Consider the following 16,673-nt stretch of genomic DNA (forward strand, 5'->3'; position numbering starts at 1 on the left):
ATGGCTCTTCTGGGCAAGAGCGACTTGAGGCACTTTCTGGTAGGACTGCTTTTTTTAAATGTATGTTACAGCTACTCTCTTTTCTCTCTGCTTCTGAGCCCTGAATAGTCTTCCTTCAGCATCTTGCTTTGATCTTTGGTTAAAGGGTTTGAAGAAAGAATTAGGCCCTGGAGTATAATGGCATAGTTACCCCATTCTTCAGGTAATATGACTGGAGGTACAGTCCAGGGCTCAGGTCCTCCACAGTCTTGGGACTGCCTGGGTGGAATGCTTAACCTCACAACTACAGCACACACCTCACAACAGCATAGACCAGGCACATCATTTGGAAAGTAACTGGGGTTTTTCTTCACATTTTCCGCATTGTCATCCCAAGCACAAAAGCATATCTTCTCTTTCCTGTAATCATGAGGGGAAAATCTTCCATTTTGGGTTTCTGTGAGAGAAACAGTAATCGAGGCAACCTAATTCTCTTCTAATTCTGTTTTATGTTATTTTTATTGTTTGGTTTTTGCCAGCTGGGCTTTGGTCTAAGTATTAGAGAACTAGTTTTACTATATCAAACAATATCCTTAGTAATCATGAATAATCTGTATATTATTATGTCGCAGACAAGAAGATAAATTGTAAAACTGAAAAAGTAGTAGTATCTGTACTAATGTTTTATAAACAAAAGCATTCATGCTATAAAAGGAACTTCATAAATTTCTTACATTTCTAGATACGCTCTAAACAGTGCAAAAATAATACTTTTTTAAAGCAAGCGTTGCCTTTAATCTTTAAGACCCTTTCCTGACCTTTTCGTAGTCTAGAAATAGACAACAGTAGATTAAAGTCCAAGCATAAATAACAAAAAAAGAAATTTTAAATAAGAAAGGGCCTTATAAATCATCTTATGCAAAGTAGTAATTCGTAGGTGAGGTGGGGAAGAATAAAGAATTTGCTTGTGGCAGGAAGGATGAAGAGTCGAGGATGGATTCTGGGGGCCACAAGCAATGCCTTTTCTGACTTCAGATATTCCCTCAGGTGATTTGAGTTTGCTGATGTTTATTCTGGTGTTTGTTCCCCTCTCTTACGTTACCTTCCAAGTAAATTGCAGCAGATTGTATAACGTTCTCTTGTAGTAGTAGCTACAAGAAAGACCATTACTCAGTTTTTCATTCCGTAAGTGGTGTAAGTGCTGTGGAGAACAAGCAAGATAAGAGACTGAGGGTTTCCAATGTTTAAGGTATCATCAGGGAAGCCCTGCCTGTAGAGGTGACATACTCACAAATGTGAGATGAGGAAGTATGCCATGCTAATATCTAGTTTAAGAATGTTCTAGGTCACTGAATCCTAGGATGTAAATAATATATATTCTTTATGCATGACATATGGTTTTATTTGTAGTAGGCACTCATAGGAAGTTCTGTAAATGAATGAATGATTATGATATCATGGGTTGTATTGAATATTCTAGCTTCCTTCATGGTGGACTAGGTTCTGTGGTTATAATGAATTTACTTTCTACTGTGGTTCATAGGTCATGAGCCTGCAGATGTGTTTTGTTTAGTACATATGGTATTTTTTTAAAAACAGGAAATTTTATATCAAATTTCAAATTTACAGCATATCCAGGGTTACCAGGCCTGAACTTGCTATTGTAACCATATTTGAGGTTTCTAAGTCTGAAAAATGAATTAATGCCATAAATTGTCATTTAAACTGAATTCAGTGGAACTTATGAAGAATGAAGAGTTTATACAATTTTGTTTATTAATTGTGCTGGGTGTCAATAAATATTTTTAAGAAATGTCTCAAAAGTTCGTTTGCTTTGTGGAATTGGTACAAATTAATGATTTTGTTTTAGGTAAATTTCCTAGCCTTTCCACTGAAAGGACCTGAAAGTAATGATACCTCAAGTAGCAATGAGCACATCTAGCATCCAGATTTTTGTTTCTAAATACCATTTTCCACTAAAAGCAACCAAGGCTCCATTGAGAAATGGCCAACAATAGATCTGTGCCAAGGAAAGTATAAGGCATTCCTGAAATATTTTATGGTACCAGAAGGTATGAAAATCTCAGGGATTACTGAGGACATGTAAAAAGGATATAAAAGCCAGCTTGAAGGGACAATTTGAGCATCTCAAAAAAAGTAAAGATGTCAATGGATTATAACACATTGAATACAAAACCCTTTTTATAATAACAGAAGACGTGGTTGAAAGGAGAGAGCTTTTCTTTATAGAAGAATGTGAACTAATAAATACAGAAGGTATAACAGAATTAGAAAACGATCGTTATGAAACCTCCAGTATCATAATTGATTTAGGCAAAAATTACCAATGAAAGCTAAAACCACTAAGGGAAAGGTTATTGGGTGGCAGGATATTCACACAGAGCCAAAATATTGCCTTGCAGATTATTTCTTAATTACAAGAGGAAAAAGGTGCTTTCACATTGAAGACATCTGGTAGATGCCACCTTAACCTGAAGACTCAGGATCATCAATAATGGAACGAACTGACATTAAGTACCTCCTGGTATGATCCCAAAGGAAGTACATGCCATTATCTGTGTAGAATTCTTGCCAAAAATATTTAAATCTAATCATGAGGAAACAATTGGATAATTCCAGATTGTGGAACATGCTTCAAGATTGCTAGCTTGGACCCTTCAAAAAAGTGAAGGTCATAAAAGACACAAATAGGCAGGGGGCTATTCTAGATTAAAGGATAGTAAAGAGACAGTCTGTGAGCTTTGATCAGATCTTGAATTTCTCTATCTCCCTCCTTCCCTCCCTCCCTCCTCCTTCTCTTTTCTCTCCTCCTTCCCTCCCGTCCTCCCTCCCTCTCCCTAGCTCGCTCGCTCACTTGTTCGTGTGTGCGTGCGCACACGGCAATGAAGGACATTATTCAGACAATTTGGGTAATCTGAATATGTACTATAAATTAGATGATACTGAATCAATGTTAAATTTCTAGGGTTTGGTAATGTCAAAGAATGTGGTAATTGGCTCTTGGTTATATAAGAAAATGTCTTTGTTCTTAGGAGATTCCTGCTCAAGTTTTGTAGTGAAGTGTTAATGATGTCTGTAAGTTACATTCAAATGGCCCAGCCCCCTTCCCTTGGGGAGAAGAAAGAAAGATAGATAGATATGGAAAGAGAGAGAAAACAAATGTGACAAAGTATTATAATTGGTGAATGTAGGTGAAAAGTATATAGATGTTCATTGTACTATCCTTTCATCTTTTCTATGGCCTTCTAAATGAATATTTGGGGGAATTAAGGCAATTTGCCTTAAATTCATTTTAAGCCTTTGATTGATTTATTCTTCACTCTAGTGAAATATTTGCAAATAAAATTTAATTATGGATTTACTCTAAACAGATGTTTTTAACTTATTTGCACGAATCCCTAGAGGATTTGTGAGAAAGTTTTATGAATCTTTTGGGATTACCTAAAAATGTTTTTATGTGTATATTTTTTCTATGGAGATGCTGACTCATAGTGACCCTATGGGGTAGAACTGCCCCATAGGATTTCTAAGGCTGTGATCTTTACAGAAGCAGACTGCCACATCATTCTCCTGCGAGATGACTGGTGGGTTGGAACCTCTGACCTTTCGGTTAGCAGTCGAGTGCTTAACCACTGTGCTACCAGGACTCCATCATACCTTTCATCATATTCTCAAAGGGGTCCATTGTTCAAACAGCTAAGATCTACTGCTCTGAAATAAGTTTATTCTGAACGTCCGAAATTCTAGTTAACTTTTCAGATGATTCACATGTAAATTTGGGAATTGTGAATATAATTCCCAGTTTATACAAAACAAATAAATCTTAGAGAGATTCCGATTTATAAAAAGACTTGCGTGTATCAGCTGACAGTTTAATGTACATTTATTTGATCACAGAGGTTCTGTTACTTAGAAACACACCAGGACATTTTAATAACATGATGTATTCCTTTCCTTTTCCAAACTACTACGTGTTTAGTATAAGCAGATGTTATTTTTAATAAAATCCTGCTTTTTCTTGTGTGGATTAACATTCTTCACATTTTATGCAAAGGAAAAAATAAGCTAGACTGTAAGTTTTGGTTTTATCCATTTTCATGTAGAAAGGGAAGTGTAATTTCACAGAAGACATGGTCATGCCTTTATATTTTAGTTGTACAGTCACTAAGCTCTATCGACAGAGTGAGAAACATTTACTCCCTTTCAAATAAGTCTGTGACAAACACATTCCAGCCATGCTTCACAGTCTCTAATATTCCTGTTCAACGTGTCGAAGCCAGTGACATGTGAGTAATATATTAAAATATGCTGAAGCATTGTTTAAGATGTATAAAATCAAACATGTACCAACCCGTGACTGCACTGTTTACAGTAGATTTTACTTTGTTGAAAAATCTTTTACAGTTGCGTCTTGTTCCATTGAATTAGGTTCAACTGAAGCTGATTTTCATAGGATCAGTAATGAAATACTTAAATAAACTTTCATGGGAGAACCATCTGTTTGAAGTATACTGTAGCAGGCCACAGAATGGTACTAGCTACATTTATAAACACAGACTGTCCAACCCTGTCCTTTTAGACTCACTTATAGGTTACTTCTGAGATAGGAATCCACCTACATGACAGGTTTATTGATCAAATACTTTGCTAGTTTTGCTGGCTATTTTAAATACAGACCCTGCCCCCCACTTTTTTTTAGATGTTTTAAGTAGTCACAGTGAATCACATTCATAGGTCAAACCTACTTTTCTATCGTATGATCAGGATTTTTTTTTTTTTTTTTTAATCTGCTTTCAAACTGCTCCCATGTTTATGATGAAAATCTACCCAGTGGGCTTCCTCCACCTGGAGAGTCTGCATTTGTGGAGCTTTATGCCTAAATATCTTCTACATTGTGTTTGATCTGCTCTATGCAATGGGCATGAACATATAAGTGATAGGGTAGAAATACATTAAACCAGGTTTTGTTGTTAATCCCACACCTCCTTCTCAGAAGCATGGGCCTCATATTTGAGAATCATTTGTTTGCTAAGCCACTGATGACATGGCTGCAAGGTCTAGTGTCTCCTCAGTAGCCACAGCCACAGCCCCAGCCAATTACAGCACAGCATGCTCATCATTTATGTGCTGTCTACAGCTGCAACAGCAGAGTCAGTAGTTGCGACAGAGACCCTATGGCCCACGAAGCCCAAAATATTTAGTAATATCTGGTCCTTTATAGAAAGGGCTTGCCTACCCCTGACCTAGTGTAATAGACCTGATCTGTTTTCCCATCACATGTCACAACAATCTAAGGAATTACTTTGGATAATTAATATCTACAATATTAAGAGGTCTTGCAGCCTTGAGGAAATCACTTAACCTTCTTCTGTGCCAGTTTCCTGATGTCTATAAATGATTATTCTGAAACTCGCCTTTTTAACGTCTACCATGTGCACTTTTATGGCCATCACCTCATTTTATCTTCATATCAACCATGGGAAGTAGATGTTGTTTTCCCCAATTTTACGGGTAAGAAATACTGTACTGTGTATATATTGTTTTAGAACTCAGAGTCTATGTAAATTGGCCAAGGCAACATCTAGTATGGATTCAAATTCAGAACCATGCTACTGTATTTTGTTTTTTAACGACAAGAGAAGGGTCTCTATGTTTCATAGACTTCTAGGGTTAAGGAGCCCTGGTGGCGCAACTGTAAAGCGCTTGGCTGCTAACCAAAAGGTTAGCAGTTTGAACCTACCCAGTGGTTCCACGGGAGAAAAACCTGGCGGTCTGCTTCCATAAAAATTGCACCCAAGAAAACCCTATGGGGCAGTTCTACTCTGTCACATGGAGTCGCTATGAGTCAGAAATCAACTTGAGGGCACCTAACAACAACAATAAGGGTTATCTAGGTCGCTAGGTGGAACAAACAGTTTGTGCTCAACTGCTAACTAAAAAGTTGACAGTTTGAACCCACTTATTGCATACAATAAGCCTGGCAATCTGCTTCCATTAACGTTACAGTGAAGAAAACCCTGTGGAGCAGTTGTTTTACTCAGTAACACATGCCATTGCCATGAGTCAGAATCGACTGGAGAGCAACTAACAACGACCACAACCAGAGTCATCTCAGATTAGGTTAGAGCTGGCCAGAAACTTCTGTTTTCATGGGTTCTTTTAAAGTTTTTGAATTTTAAGTTGATCAGGGATCTAGATTCACATTCAACTTTGGACAGATACATAGTTCAGTCATCCCACTCTGTAAATAATTTTCCTATGAAGAAACTTTCTAACCTTTTCCAAATAAGGGAAAGAGGCGGAATAGATGTCATAGAGGGTTTTACCCAGCCGTCTGAGGTTTCAGTTAAACAGCAGAATTTGGGTATTTTATTCTTTTAGGTTAGCATCTTATGAACATCGTAATTCATGGTATGTTTAAATGATGGCCTTGGAAGACACAGTCAATATTGCTATTATGCACAAAAATCAGATCGATTACTAAGTTTTACCAGTTGTCAAAGCATGACTTTATTGTTTAAAAAATACACTTTATACTTTCTGCTGTCGGTCAAGAAATACTAATAACTATAATTATTCCATATTAATTTTACAACCCTGTATAAATCTTTCAGTTCAGTTTCTCATTTTTCTTTCAAAATCCTTAGATTTTGCAGATTCCTGTTTTGTTTAGTGGTATTAATATCTGCTTTGGACAATTTATGAGCTGATCTAGTTTAGACTAGAACATCAAAGGATGTGGGACTCATTCTTTACGCAACAGTCATTTTAGCACCTACTTGAAATGAATTGTTCCTGTTCTCCTAAATTTTACAACCTTTGGAGAAGATACACTCCTTTACCCAAATACCATGCAGCACCCCCACATATGCAAAGAAACAACACAAAACCAACTAACAATACCAGTGTCACAAGGCTTGTGGCACAGACACCAGGTGCTAAGAGAAGAGCGGAAATACTGGATGATTTTAGGTGCAGCTTATGTTGAGGTTTGGAAGCTGGCTCCTGAGAGGTCAGACAGCAGGGCTCCAGTCAGATGTATAATTGCAGTGAACTTGGCTCCATCGCTTCTTCCTTGAAATTGAAGTAAATGCCCATTAAGGTTTGGCTCAACTGCTCTTCTCTTCATACGCCCCTTCAAGTGTCTGACCTTGTTCGTGGATTCAGTTCCAACTCCTGTGCTTTCATATCTGTACCACTCCTCCCATTCTCTTGCCTGAATTCACCTGTGTCCCCATGTTCAGCACGTTCTCTTGCAAACTGTCCCTTTTTCTCAGACAGCATCATCACAGAGATTCAAAGGAGTTTTCCTGTTTGACTTACTCTTCTTTATATCCCTTATCTTGTCAGACAACTATTTTCTGGTGATGATGTTGTTGTTTTTGTTGTTGTTAGGGGCCATGGAGTCGATTCCGACTCATAGTGACCCCAAACACAACATAATGAAATGCTGCCTGGTCCTGCACCATCCTCACAATCATTGCTATGTTTAAGCCCATTGTTGCAGCCACTGTGTCAAGCCATCTTGTTGAGGCTCTTCCTCTTTTTCGCTGACCCTCTACTTTACCAAGCACAGTGTCCTTCTCCAGGAACCTATTCCTCCTGATAACATGTCCAAAGTACATGAGGTGAAGTCTCGCCATTCTTACTTCCAAGGAGCATTCTGTCTGTACTTCTTCCAAGAGAGATTGTTTGTTCTTCTGGCAGTCAATGATACATTCATTATTCTTCACCAACACCATAATTGAAAGGCATCAATTCTTCTTCAGTCTTCCTTATTCATTGTCCAGCTTTCACATGCATATAAGGTGATTGAAAATACCACGGCCTGGGTCAAGTGCACTTTAATACTCAAAGTAACATCTTTGCTTTTTAACACTTTAAAGAGGTCTTTTGCAGCAGATTTGCTCAATGTAATACGCCGTTTAATTTCTTGACTGCTGCTTCCTCCATGGGCATTGATCGTGGATCCAAGTAAAATGAAATCCTTGACAACTTCAATGTTTTCTGTTTATCATGATGTTGCTTATTGGTCCAGTTGTGAGGATTTTTGTTTTCTTTATGTTGAGGTGTAGTCCATACTGAAGACTGTAGTCTTTAAGTGCTTCAAGTCCTCTTCACTTTCAGCAAGCAAGGTTGTGTCATCTGCATATCACAGGTTGTTAGTCTTCCACCAATCCTGATTCCACGTTCTTCTTCATATAGTCCAGTTTCTCGAATTATTTGCTCAGCATACAGATTAAAAAAGTATGGTGGAAGGATACAACCCTGATGCACACATTTTCTGATTTTAAACCAGGCAGCATCCCCTTGTTCTGTTTGAACAACTGCCTCTTGTCTGTCAGTTTGTTGTACTGTAATGGCTTGCCTCTTGCTGTGATGCTGGAAGCTGTGTCTCTAGTATTTCAAATACCAGCAGGGTCACCCATGGTGGACAGGTCTCAGCAGAGCTTCCAGACTAAGACAGACTGGGAAGAAGGACCTGGCAATCTACTTCTGAAAAAAATCGGCCAGTGGAAACTTTATGGATAGCAGCGGAACATTTACTAATAGTTCCCTTAAAATCTCTCTTCTATCTGTTCCTGCCTCTTCCTGATTTTACTGTCACTTCTCCTGTCTAGTTTCCTACTTCCTCTGTCTCTAGATTATTGCAATGGGTAGTTCTTTTCCTTTCCTTAAACATTTGCTCCTCTGAGGACTCTGCCCTTAAAACTTTTTAGTGGTGTACTACATTTAGTTGTTAGGTGCTGTCAGGTTGGCCCCTACCTCATGGCAACCCCGTGGACAACAGGATCAGACCATTGTGGTCCATAGGCTTTTCATTGTCTGATTTTTGGAAATAGATCACCAGGCCTTTCTTCCTAGTCTGCCTTAGTCTGGACATTTCACTGAAACCTGTTCAGCATCACAGCAACATGCAAGCCCCTACTGACAGACATGGGTGGTGGCTGCACTTGAGGTGCATTGGCCAGGAATTAAACCTGGGTTCCCTGCATGAAAGGCAAGGATTCTACCACTGAGCTAGCATTGCCCTCAACATGAAAGTGATTTCTTCTTCCTAGCCCTCAGACCGCTCCCCCTTGTGTCTTATTTCCTAGGACAGTCAGGCTCTGGAATCCTCCATGACCAGTGAGCCCAAACTTGAACGTGGCTGTCACCCTCTTTCATGCCAGTCATTCTCTTTCCTCTGGACTGAGTCAAATCTCATTTTATAGCCCACCTTAAATCTGTTGATTTTTTCTTCTCTGAACTACTGTGTATATGCTATATAATTTAGCAGTAATTATATCCTGTATTATATTCAGACTTTCTTTATTACCCCCATCTAAATTTGTCAGTTCAAGGAAGCCTTTTTTGCCTACAGCACACAAGTACTATGTTTAACACAAAGTATGCCACAGTAAACACTTGGGTTTTTATCCTTGAGCTATATGTCTGTAATCAGTGGCTTAAATTTTCACATACTTACCAAATGTAAAGTAATATTAAAACAAGCATTATCATAATTTATTAACACTTCCAAATGAAGTTAAAGCCTTACACTACATATTATTAAACTGTTATTGGAGTAATTCCATTTCTTAGGTGTACATGGTGAAAATCACCCTGGACCTGATTCCCTCTTAGAGGATCTGAGGACTCTGTGGACAGGCAGTATTTAATTATATAATTTTGTGGGATATTTTTCATTTTAACGAAAGCAGTCATCTTAAAGAGTTTTGACTTAATGAGAATGACTCATAAGAAGATATATATGGAGTTATTTGACATTGCCAACTCAAGGAGAGATTGATTGTTTTGAGAATCTTCCTCCATTGCTTTTGGCAACATCTGCCATGCCAGGTGCCCTGTGCCTAGAGTCAGATATGCACCACTTGGTCTCTCCCTTTTATTGGGTGGCATGCCAATCTCCTGATTTTCCAGATTTCCCATCCAAACCCTCATAGGGAAGCAGCTTGGTCTAGTAGAAGAAGCATGGACTTTAGAGTCAGTAGATGCAAAAGGAGCCCTGGTGGCGCAATGGTTAAAGTGATCAACTGCTAACTTGAAAGGTCTATGGTATGAAACCACCAGCTCCACTAGAGAAAGATGTGGCAGTCTGCTTCCATAGAGATTTACAACCTTTGAAACCCTATGGGGTCGCTATGAGTCAGAATCAACTCTATGGCAGTGGGTTTGGTTTTTTTTGTTTGTTTGTTTAGATGCAGGTTAAGTCCAGACTTGGCCACGTACTCACCGGGTGCTCTCCATGTGCCACTGATCCTCCTGCGCCCTAGTTCTCTCACCTGCCTACTTCATAGAGATAGCAGGAGGTTTAGAAGAGGTTGAAGATGTGAACCCAGTTTGTGAACTCTAGAGCACTATACCGATGTTGCTGCTATCTGTAATCTCTACAGCACTGTTATCTGCAGTGTGCCCCTTCCTACAGAATGACTGCTCAGCTGACTGGCCTTTCGATGTGTTTCAGGCCAGGTTGTCAGTAGTCTTTGGTTGTTGCCAAGCTCCTCAGGGCTAATCCCACCCTATTGTACTGGAGCAAAAGGAACAAAAACACCAACTAAACCTCATTGCCCCTGACACACATGACAGATTGGCAGTATCAAAAGCAGCTGAAATCAGAACCCTTGAGCCAGCCTTTTCCTAAGGCAAATGTTCTTTGTCTTGGGTGTTCCTGGAATGTGGAGGGAATTGGGGAAACCATTTGCAGCTGGTTGGGGAAAAGACGAGGGAAGGTTTTGTGGGAGGGAAACACCAGGGGACTTTGGCTGCGTGTTCTTTATGAATTTTAAAACTAGGTATGTAATTTAGATAGCACCTAATCCACTGGTTTTAAGGGAAAAAAAAGAGAGAGAGAGAGAGAGAGAAGATGGAGTTTGCAGCTATCCTTTCTTCCCACTGATGAGAGCAAAGCTGCTCTGATTGAAGGGAGAGTTGCTGGAGTCTGTTCACTGGTTCTTCATTGGCACTTCAACCCAAACAAAAACCCCTAGTGAGCTATAGTTGAAAATCAGTTATCTGTTCAAATGCTATATTTTATAATTGAATGAATTCCAGAGAAGTAAAATGACTGCATAATTGATCATTAGAGACCAAGATAGGCAGGTCTCCTGACTTCAGATCTCCTGACTCCTAGTACAATGATTTCCTTACTATACCAAGCTATATATCTTTCACTGTATCATATATTTAGTGCTCACCAAAATCAACTTCTGATTTGAAATATTCTTATCTACCATAAGCCAAATCTGAAAATAAAAATATACTTAACATTCTTTGTACAGTGAAACCTATGAGAGCTGAAACTCAATGGGACTACCTTGTTTTTCCGGGTCTCACAAGTTTTCTGCCATTGACAGGGTGCAGTCTTACCTTTTTTCTCTCACTTGTTTTAGTGGAAAATATTTGAGTTTTCCTTCTCTGACAGGTTTCTGCCTTGCACAGGTTCTGGCTTTTTGCAGGTCTTACTGTACATATGTGCAAAGATGACATACTGTTAATATTCTTAATAAATGCCTGGACCAGGATTTCCTTAGTGTACGTGTTAGTAATTATAACATATTTCTGAAGCCAAACAGAGCATCTATCTGTTATAGTATTATATCATGAAGAATGTTTGCTTTAAGAACATTTATCACTAAATTTTTTATGGGAAAAAAATAAGAATAATAAATGAGTGAAGGAATGGTTCAGAGTCAGTCTCTGTATTTTTCCAGCATGCTAATTCCGTTGGGTTATGGTATTCAATTGAAGTCCCCTTTGAAGCTAGTTTGTTTACTGCTTAGATTGCTGTAAGCTATTTATATCAGTGTATATATATTCTCACAGCAAGATTAATTGCACAAGCGTTCTTGTTAAATAAATAGATAACCTTATCTTCTTGTTTTTCCTGTCTGTTACATTCTACTTGGCCATTTTAAATTAATGCTCCTACATTCTTAGACTATGAGTCTCAGCTTACTGTTTCATAAGATTCTATTTCTGTTCTTAACCACCTGCCTTAAGTCTTTGACCCTTACTTCTAACATCTACATCGTATTATTATTCTTGTTCATATTGTAATCTTAGATCCCTAGATATTAAGAGAGGAGACTTAGAAAAAAAGGCTTAGAAATAACATTAGCTCAAATGGAGTAAATCAAACTTTCACATTTCAAAAGCTGCCCATGAAATGGTGAGCTTTGGTCGAATGTGCTTGTTTCTCTCAATTTTATATGTAATTTTTATAATAATAACTGCACTGACCATGTACAACATATCCTCAAAAATGCTTTACATTCTTCTCTGATTCTCATGACAAACAGTTCTGGGAAGTTGGGCCGAAAGATTCCTAGGATGTTGATTGAACTACTAAAAGATCATAGAACTAAAGTTTAATAAATTAGAGTAACCTGCCCAAGGTGTAACTGATAGGGGGGCCAAGACTTGAATTTGTGTTTTTTCAAAACACAAAACTAACACTAAAATTAAAGAAGTCACCATAGTTTCTATATGTGCCTTTTATAATTTATTTTAGCAATACAGAGATAAAAGATCGTTACATAATGAAAATTGTAATATATGGTTTTGGTAGGGCCTAGTACATCGTTGAGTGCTAGTAGCTTTATGTTAAATTGATCTGAATAAAACGATGCATTGAACAAATTAGGGCAAAAGAGATAGGTGTTGACTATCATCAATGGAGCAAAAATGTTTTTAAATTTATGCTTTAGGTTTACATTTACAAGGTTATAGTCAAGGATAATCAGCCTGTATCTTAAACAAACTCCACTGGTTTCCATAAAACCTTTTGATCTTGACCAGTGAGAATAATGAAAGTAGATTTTAGAATAATGTTTTGTTAACATTTTAAAAAATATTTTGACTTACAGAAACATGTATACCCTTCTCCCAACTTCCCCTGATGTTAACAACTTACGTAACCATAGTACAATGATCAAAACCTGGAAATTAACTTTACAATAGTATTAATTTCACACTTGGAATTAATAGAAGGAACTAAAGCTAAGCCAATACTTATGTGTATTTATATCAGTAATTATAGCATAAGATCTTAAAGAAAATTAACAAATTACTGTTTTAACAGTAGAATAAAAAACAGAACATAAATTCATAAATTCTATTTGTTATTTTTTTCCTGCCAATATACTTCTTGGTCTTGGACAGTAACATGCATATATAATTTTTAAAAGGATTTATGAAGTTATAATGAGTTATTAACTTATGAGTTATTAACTCAGGTTAATTATAAAGGATGTGTATGTCTTGTTCCAGATTCTTCTTGTCTGGCGTAGCAGTGCATAACATCCTATTCTCATGAGACAAACTTTGCAATTGATGACTTCTTTCTCGGGGTGGGAAACTGAATGTTTCTTTCACCTTCACTAACACACCTTGTAGGTATATTTTTGGTTGTTCATCTCTGGATTGGTGTATCAGGCTGACTGTCATACTGAATATAACATGAGAATTATGTCTCTCTTATTCATGACAAATGCTGCAACAAATATATGAGTGCATTTTATAAATGACAAAGAAGAATTTTGAATTACTTGATATTTTGTGGTTTAAGAACAATACTTGAATATGATCTTATGCATGAAAATGCATAGGGTGATATTTCTCTTGTTTTAATGTAATTATTTTCAAAATGAAGATGTTCCAGAGTTGAATCACCGTCTTCTTCAGCTTTGCAAATTTGTTCTGGAAGAATATCCCTAAGGAAAAATATACAAGCAAGTCACCAATGGTCCAAATAATAACCTGCCTCTATAATTTAGGAGTTAAATTTTACATTTGTTAAATAAAGGTCTTTTGTTCTTAAAATACATATGGATCCTTTTCTTATATCACACATCAGCTAAATTCCAAATATATAACAATCAAAATGTGAAAAACAAAACCATAAAAATACTACAATAAAGCATGGTTATACTCTGGAAGTGGGGGAAATCTTCCTATTTGTGACTCAAAACCCAGAGGCATTAAAGACAAAGTTAATAAATTGACTATAGGTTTTAAAAAAACATAAATTTGCAAAGCTAAAAGACGACAAACCAGGAGAAAGTATTTGCGGCTTATATCATAGGTAAAAGGCTAGTATACAAAGACCTCCTAAAATCGAGGAGGAAAAGGGAAAAGAGCGAAAACGTAGGTTACCAGCTCACAGAAGAAAAAAATAAAAATGGCCTGTAAACAAAAAGATGCTCAATTTTATTCATAAGAAGAGAAATGTAAATTACAACTATTCCCGGTGCCCCATAAAAATCCAAAAGTTCATTAACATATTCTGACGAGGAGGCTGTAGGAGAGCAAATATTATTGAAGTGAATGGCATAACCCTATGGAGAAGAATGTGGCAATATGTAACAAAATTTTATGGGTGTTTTACCATTTTCACTCAGCAATCCCATATCTAGGAATCTATCCCAAAGTTAAACTAGAAATACAAAGTGAAAGTTGCACAGAATTATTCATTGTGACATTTTTTGCAGTAGTAAAAGAAAAGAAACAATCAAATGTCTATCAATAAGGAGCTGATTAAATAAAATGTGGCACACCCATATAAAGAAATACTATTCCTTTGTAAAAAGGAGTGAGGAATGTCTCTATATCCTGATATGAAATTATATCCAGGGCATACTGATAATTTAAAAGAGCAAAGAGCAGAAAAAAATGCACACACACTATATCTATCTGCATATATAATTCTCCTCTTGTATAATAATGTGGTTGAGGATGGAGGAAAGTGAACATGTATATGTATGTGTATGCTTATATTTCCAAAAAGAAATAACTGTAAAAATAAGCTAGAAATTAATTAAAATTTTAACCTATCGGGAGGGATAGAATAGCATGTAAGGGACAGGACTTCTCTCAATATTATTATACAGTTTTGACTTAGGAATCATGTAAATGCTTTATATAAAAAATAATATTAATTCAAAAAGAAGAAAGTAATTCTTAAGAACTAAAACAAATGATCTTATCTGAATATTAAATTGTTGACATAATATTACAGAGAAAGTAATTATTTCACTGTATTTTACCTGTACATCTTTAGTGGAACATATTATAAGGATAAATAGAGTGACCAAAAATTCTGAAACTTAATTCAGTACTTTTATTGTTAGTAGTGATAATGGTATTATCATTTTGAAACTTTTTTTATATATTGTAAGGAAAAAAGTAAATTAAAATTGTTTAGAACCTAGATTTTCAATGTGATGTTAAATTTGAATTGGAAATGTCAGTATAAACTCATATTTTTTTCCTTTCAAAATACATATTTCCTCACAATCCACTGAAAAGGCCTAGAAACAATGACAACATAATTGAAATGAGCACACCTGGTGCCCAGATTTTGGTCTCTGAATAGTGTTCCCCAATAAAGAGAACTAGGCTCCTTGGAGGAAGACTGATGACAGATGTGCAATAGGAAACAAACAAACAAAAAAATGAATCTGAGGCATGTTTTTGTGCCAGAAACAGTAAGCTATTCAAGATCAGTGGAGACATGTCAAAGAACACAAGAGCCAGCTTGCACTACTGTTGGCCAAAGATGGGTCAATTTAAGCATCAGAAAGAATAATGGTTGCAATTGATTGAAACATACTGGATAGATAAAACCCATAAGTTCATATTGATTCTCCAGGAAAAGAGAAAGAAAAAGCCAAAAACAAAACAACAAAGCAAAAACACTGAGGCACCAACTTCTTACTCTGCTTTGTAGTTTAAAGGAAAGAACTGAGCATTTATCCTACCTTTCAGAGTAACAAAATAGTCCCAGTTGCTAAGTGAAAATTCTTTACAGAGGAATCACAGCTAATGTGGAATGAATGACAAAAATAGAAATTCACCATTTTGTTACCCTTAATGAAACAGTAGCTTCAAGCAGCAATCATCATTGAATGAAACCATTGGTTGCATTATTGATAGAAATTTTTATAATGGAGATATCAGGCAGTGACCCACTAAACCCGCTGATGAATTTCAGAACCACTAATAGTGGGACAAACAGCCGCTGTATGCCTCCTGGTGCAATGCAATGTGACACATAGCATAACCTACCAAGTATTTTTTTTTTTTTTTTTTTTTATAGATTAAGAAAAATTTATTTATAAGATCTGGAATCTTCAAACATGGGAAGCATAGCTGTCAACATAGCTAACAGTGGGGTTGCAGACTTGCTTTACTCATCTGGCTCAGTGACTGAGGTTTTTGGTTTTCTTCCTTTTTTTCTCTCTCTCTTTCTGGGATTTGTTTAGCTACAGTGACTTATGATTCATTCAGCAAGTATTTACAATGTGCTAATTAACTCACCTAGAAAATTTCCTTCTTTCAGTACTAACTACCAAGTATTTTTTGCCAAAAACTTTTGAACCTAAAACTTACAAAGTCTTTAGAGATAATTTCAACTTTACTGGAAATACAGGTGATAAGCAAATAAGTCAAATGACACCATAAGGAAGCAAAAAGTGGGAAAGTCTACAGAACACCTGACCTGATTTATTCAATAATTCAAAAAAGAGGTGGGGGTCAGTACTGCTCTAGATTAAAAGAGAGATAATAAACAAATGTCCCATATTTGGATCCTGATTTGAAGAAACCAACTATATAAAAACATTTTTGAGACCAATGGGAAAATTTGAATATAGAGAATGTATAGATGACAC

The 16,673-nt window shown here is 36.7% G+C and overlaps 2 protein-coding genes across 4 annotated transcripts in view; one reads left to right on the top strand and one right to left on the bottom strand.

Moving 5' to 3' along the window:
* The window catches only part of CENPP (centromere protein P), a 391,733-nt gene that overhangs the window by 246,586 nt on the left and 128,474 nt on the right, over positions 1–16,673 (top strand). The window lies entirely within an intron of this gene.
* Positions 11,366–16,673, bottom strand: part of ECM2 (extracellular matrix protein 2) — a 45,215-nt gene continuing 39,907 nt past the window's right edge. For both annotated transcript variants that reach the window (XM_004384218.2, XM_004384219.2), the window contains one exon: positions 11,366–13,715. In XM_004384218.2, the coding sequence (XP_004384275.1) occupies positions 13,547–13,715 (169 nt within the window). In that variant the 3' untranslated portion in view covers positions 11,366–13,546. The remainder of the gene's footprint in view (positions 13,716–16,673) is intronic.

The sequence above is a fragment of the Trichechus manatus genome, unplaced genomic scaffold, assembly GCF_000243295.1.
Source record: "Trichechus manatus latirostris isolate Lorelei unplaced genomic scaffold, TriManLat1.0 scaffold00120, whole genome shotgun sequence".
Classification (NCBI taxonomy): Eukaryota; Metazoa; Chordata; class Mammalia; order Sirenia; family Trichechidae; genus Trichechus; species Trichechus manatus.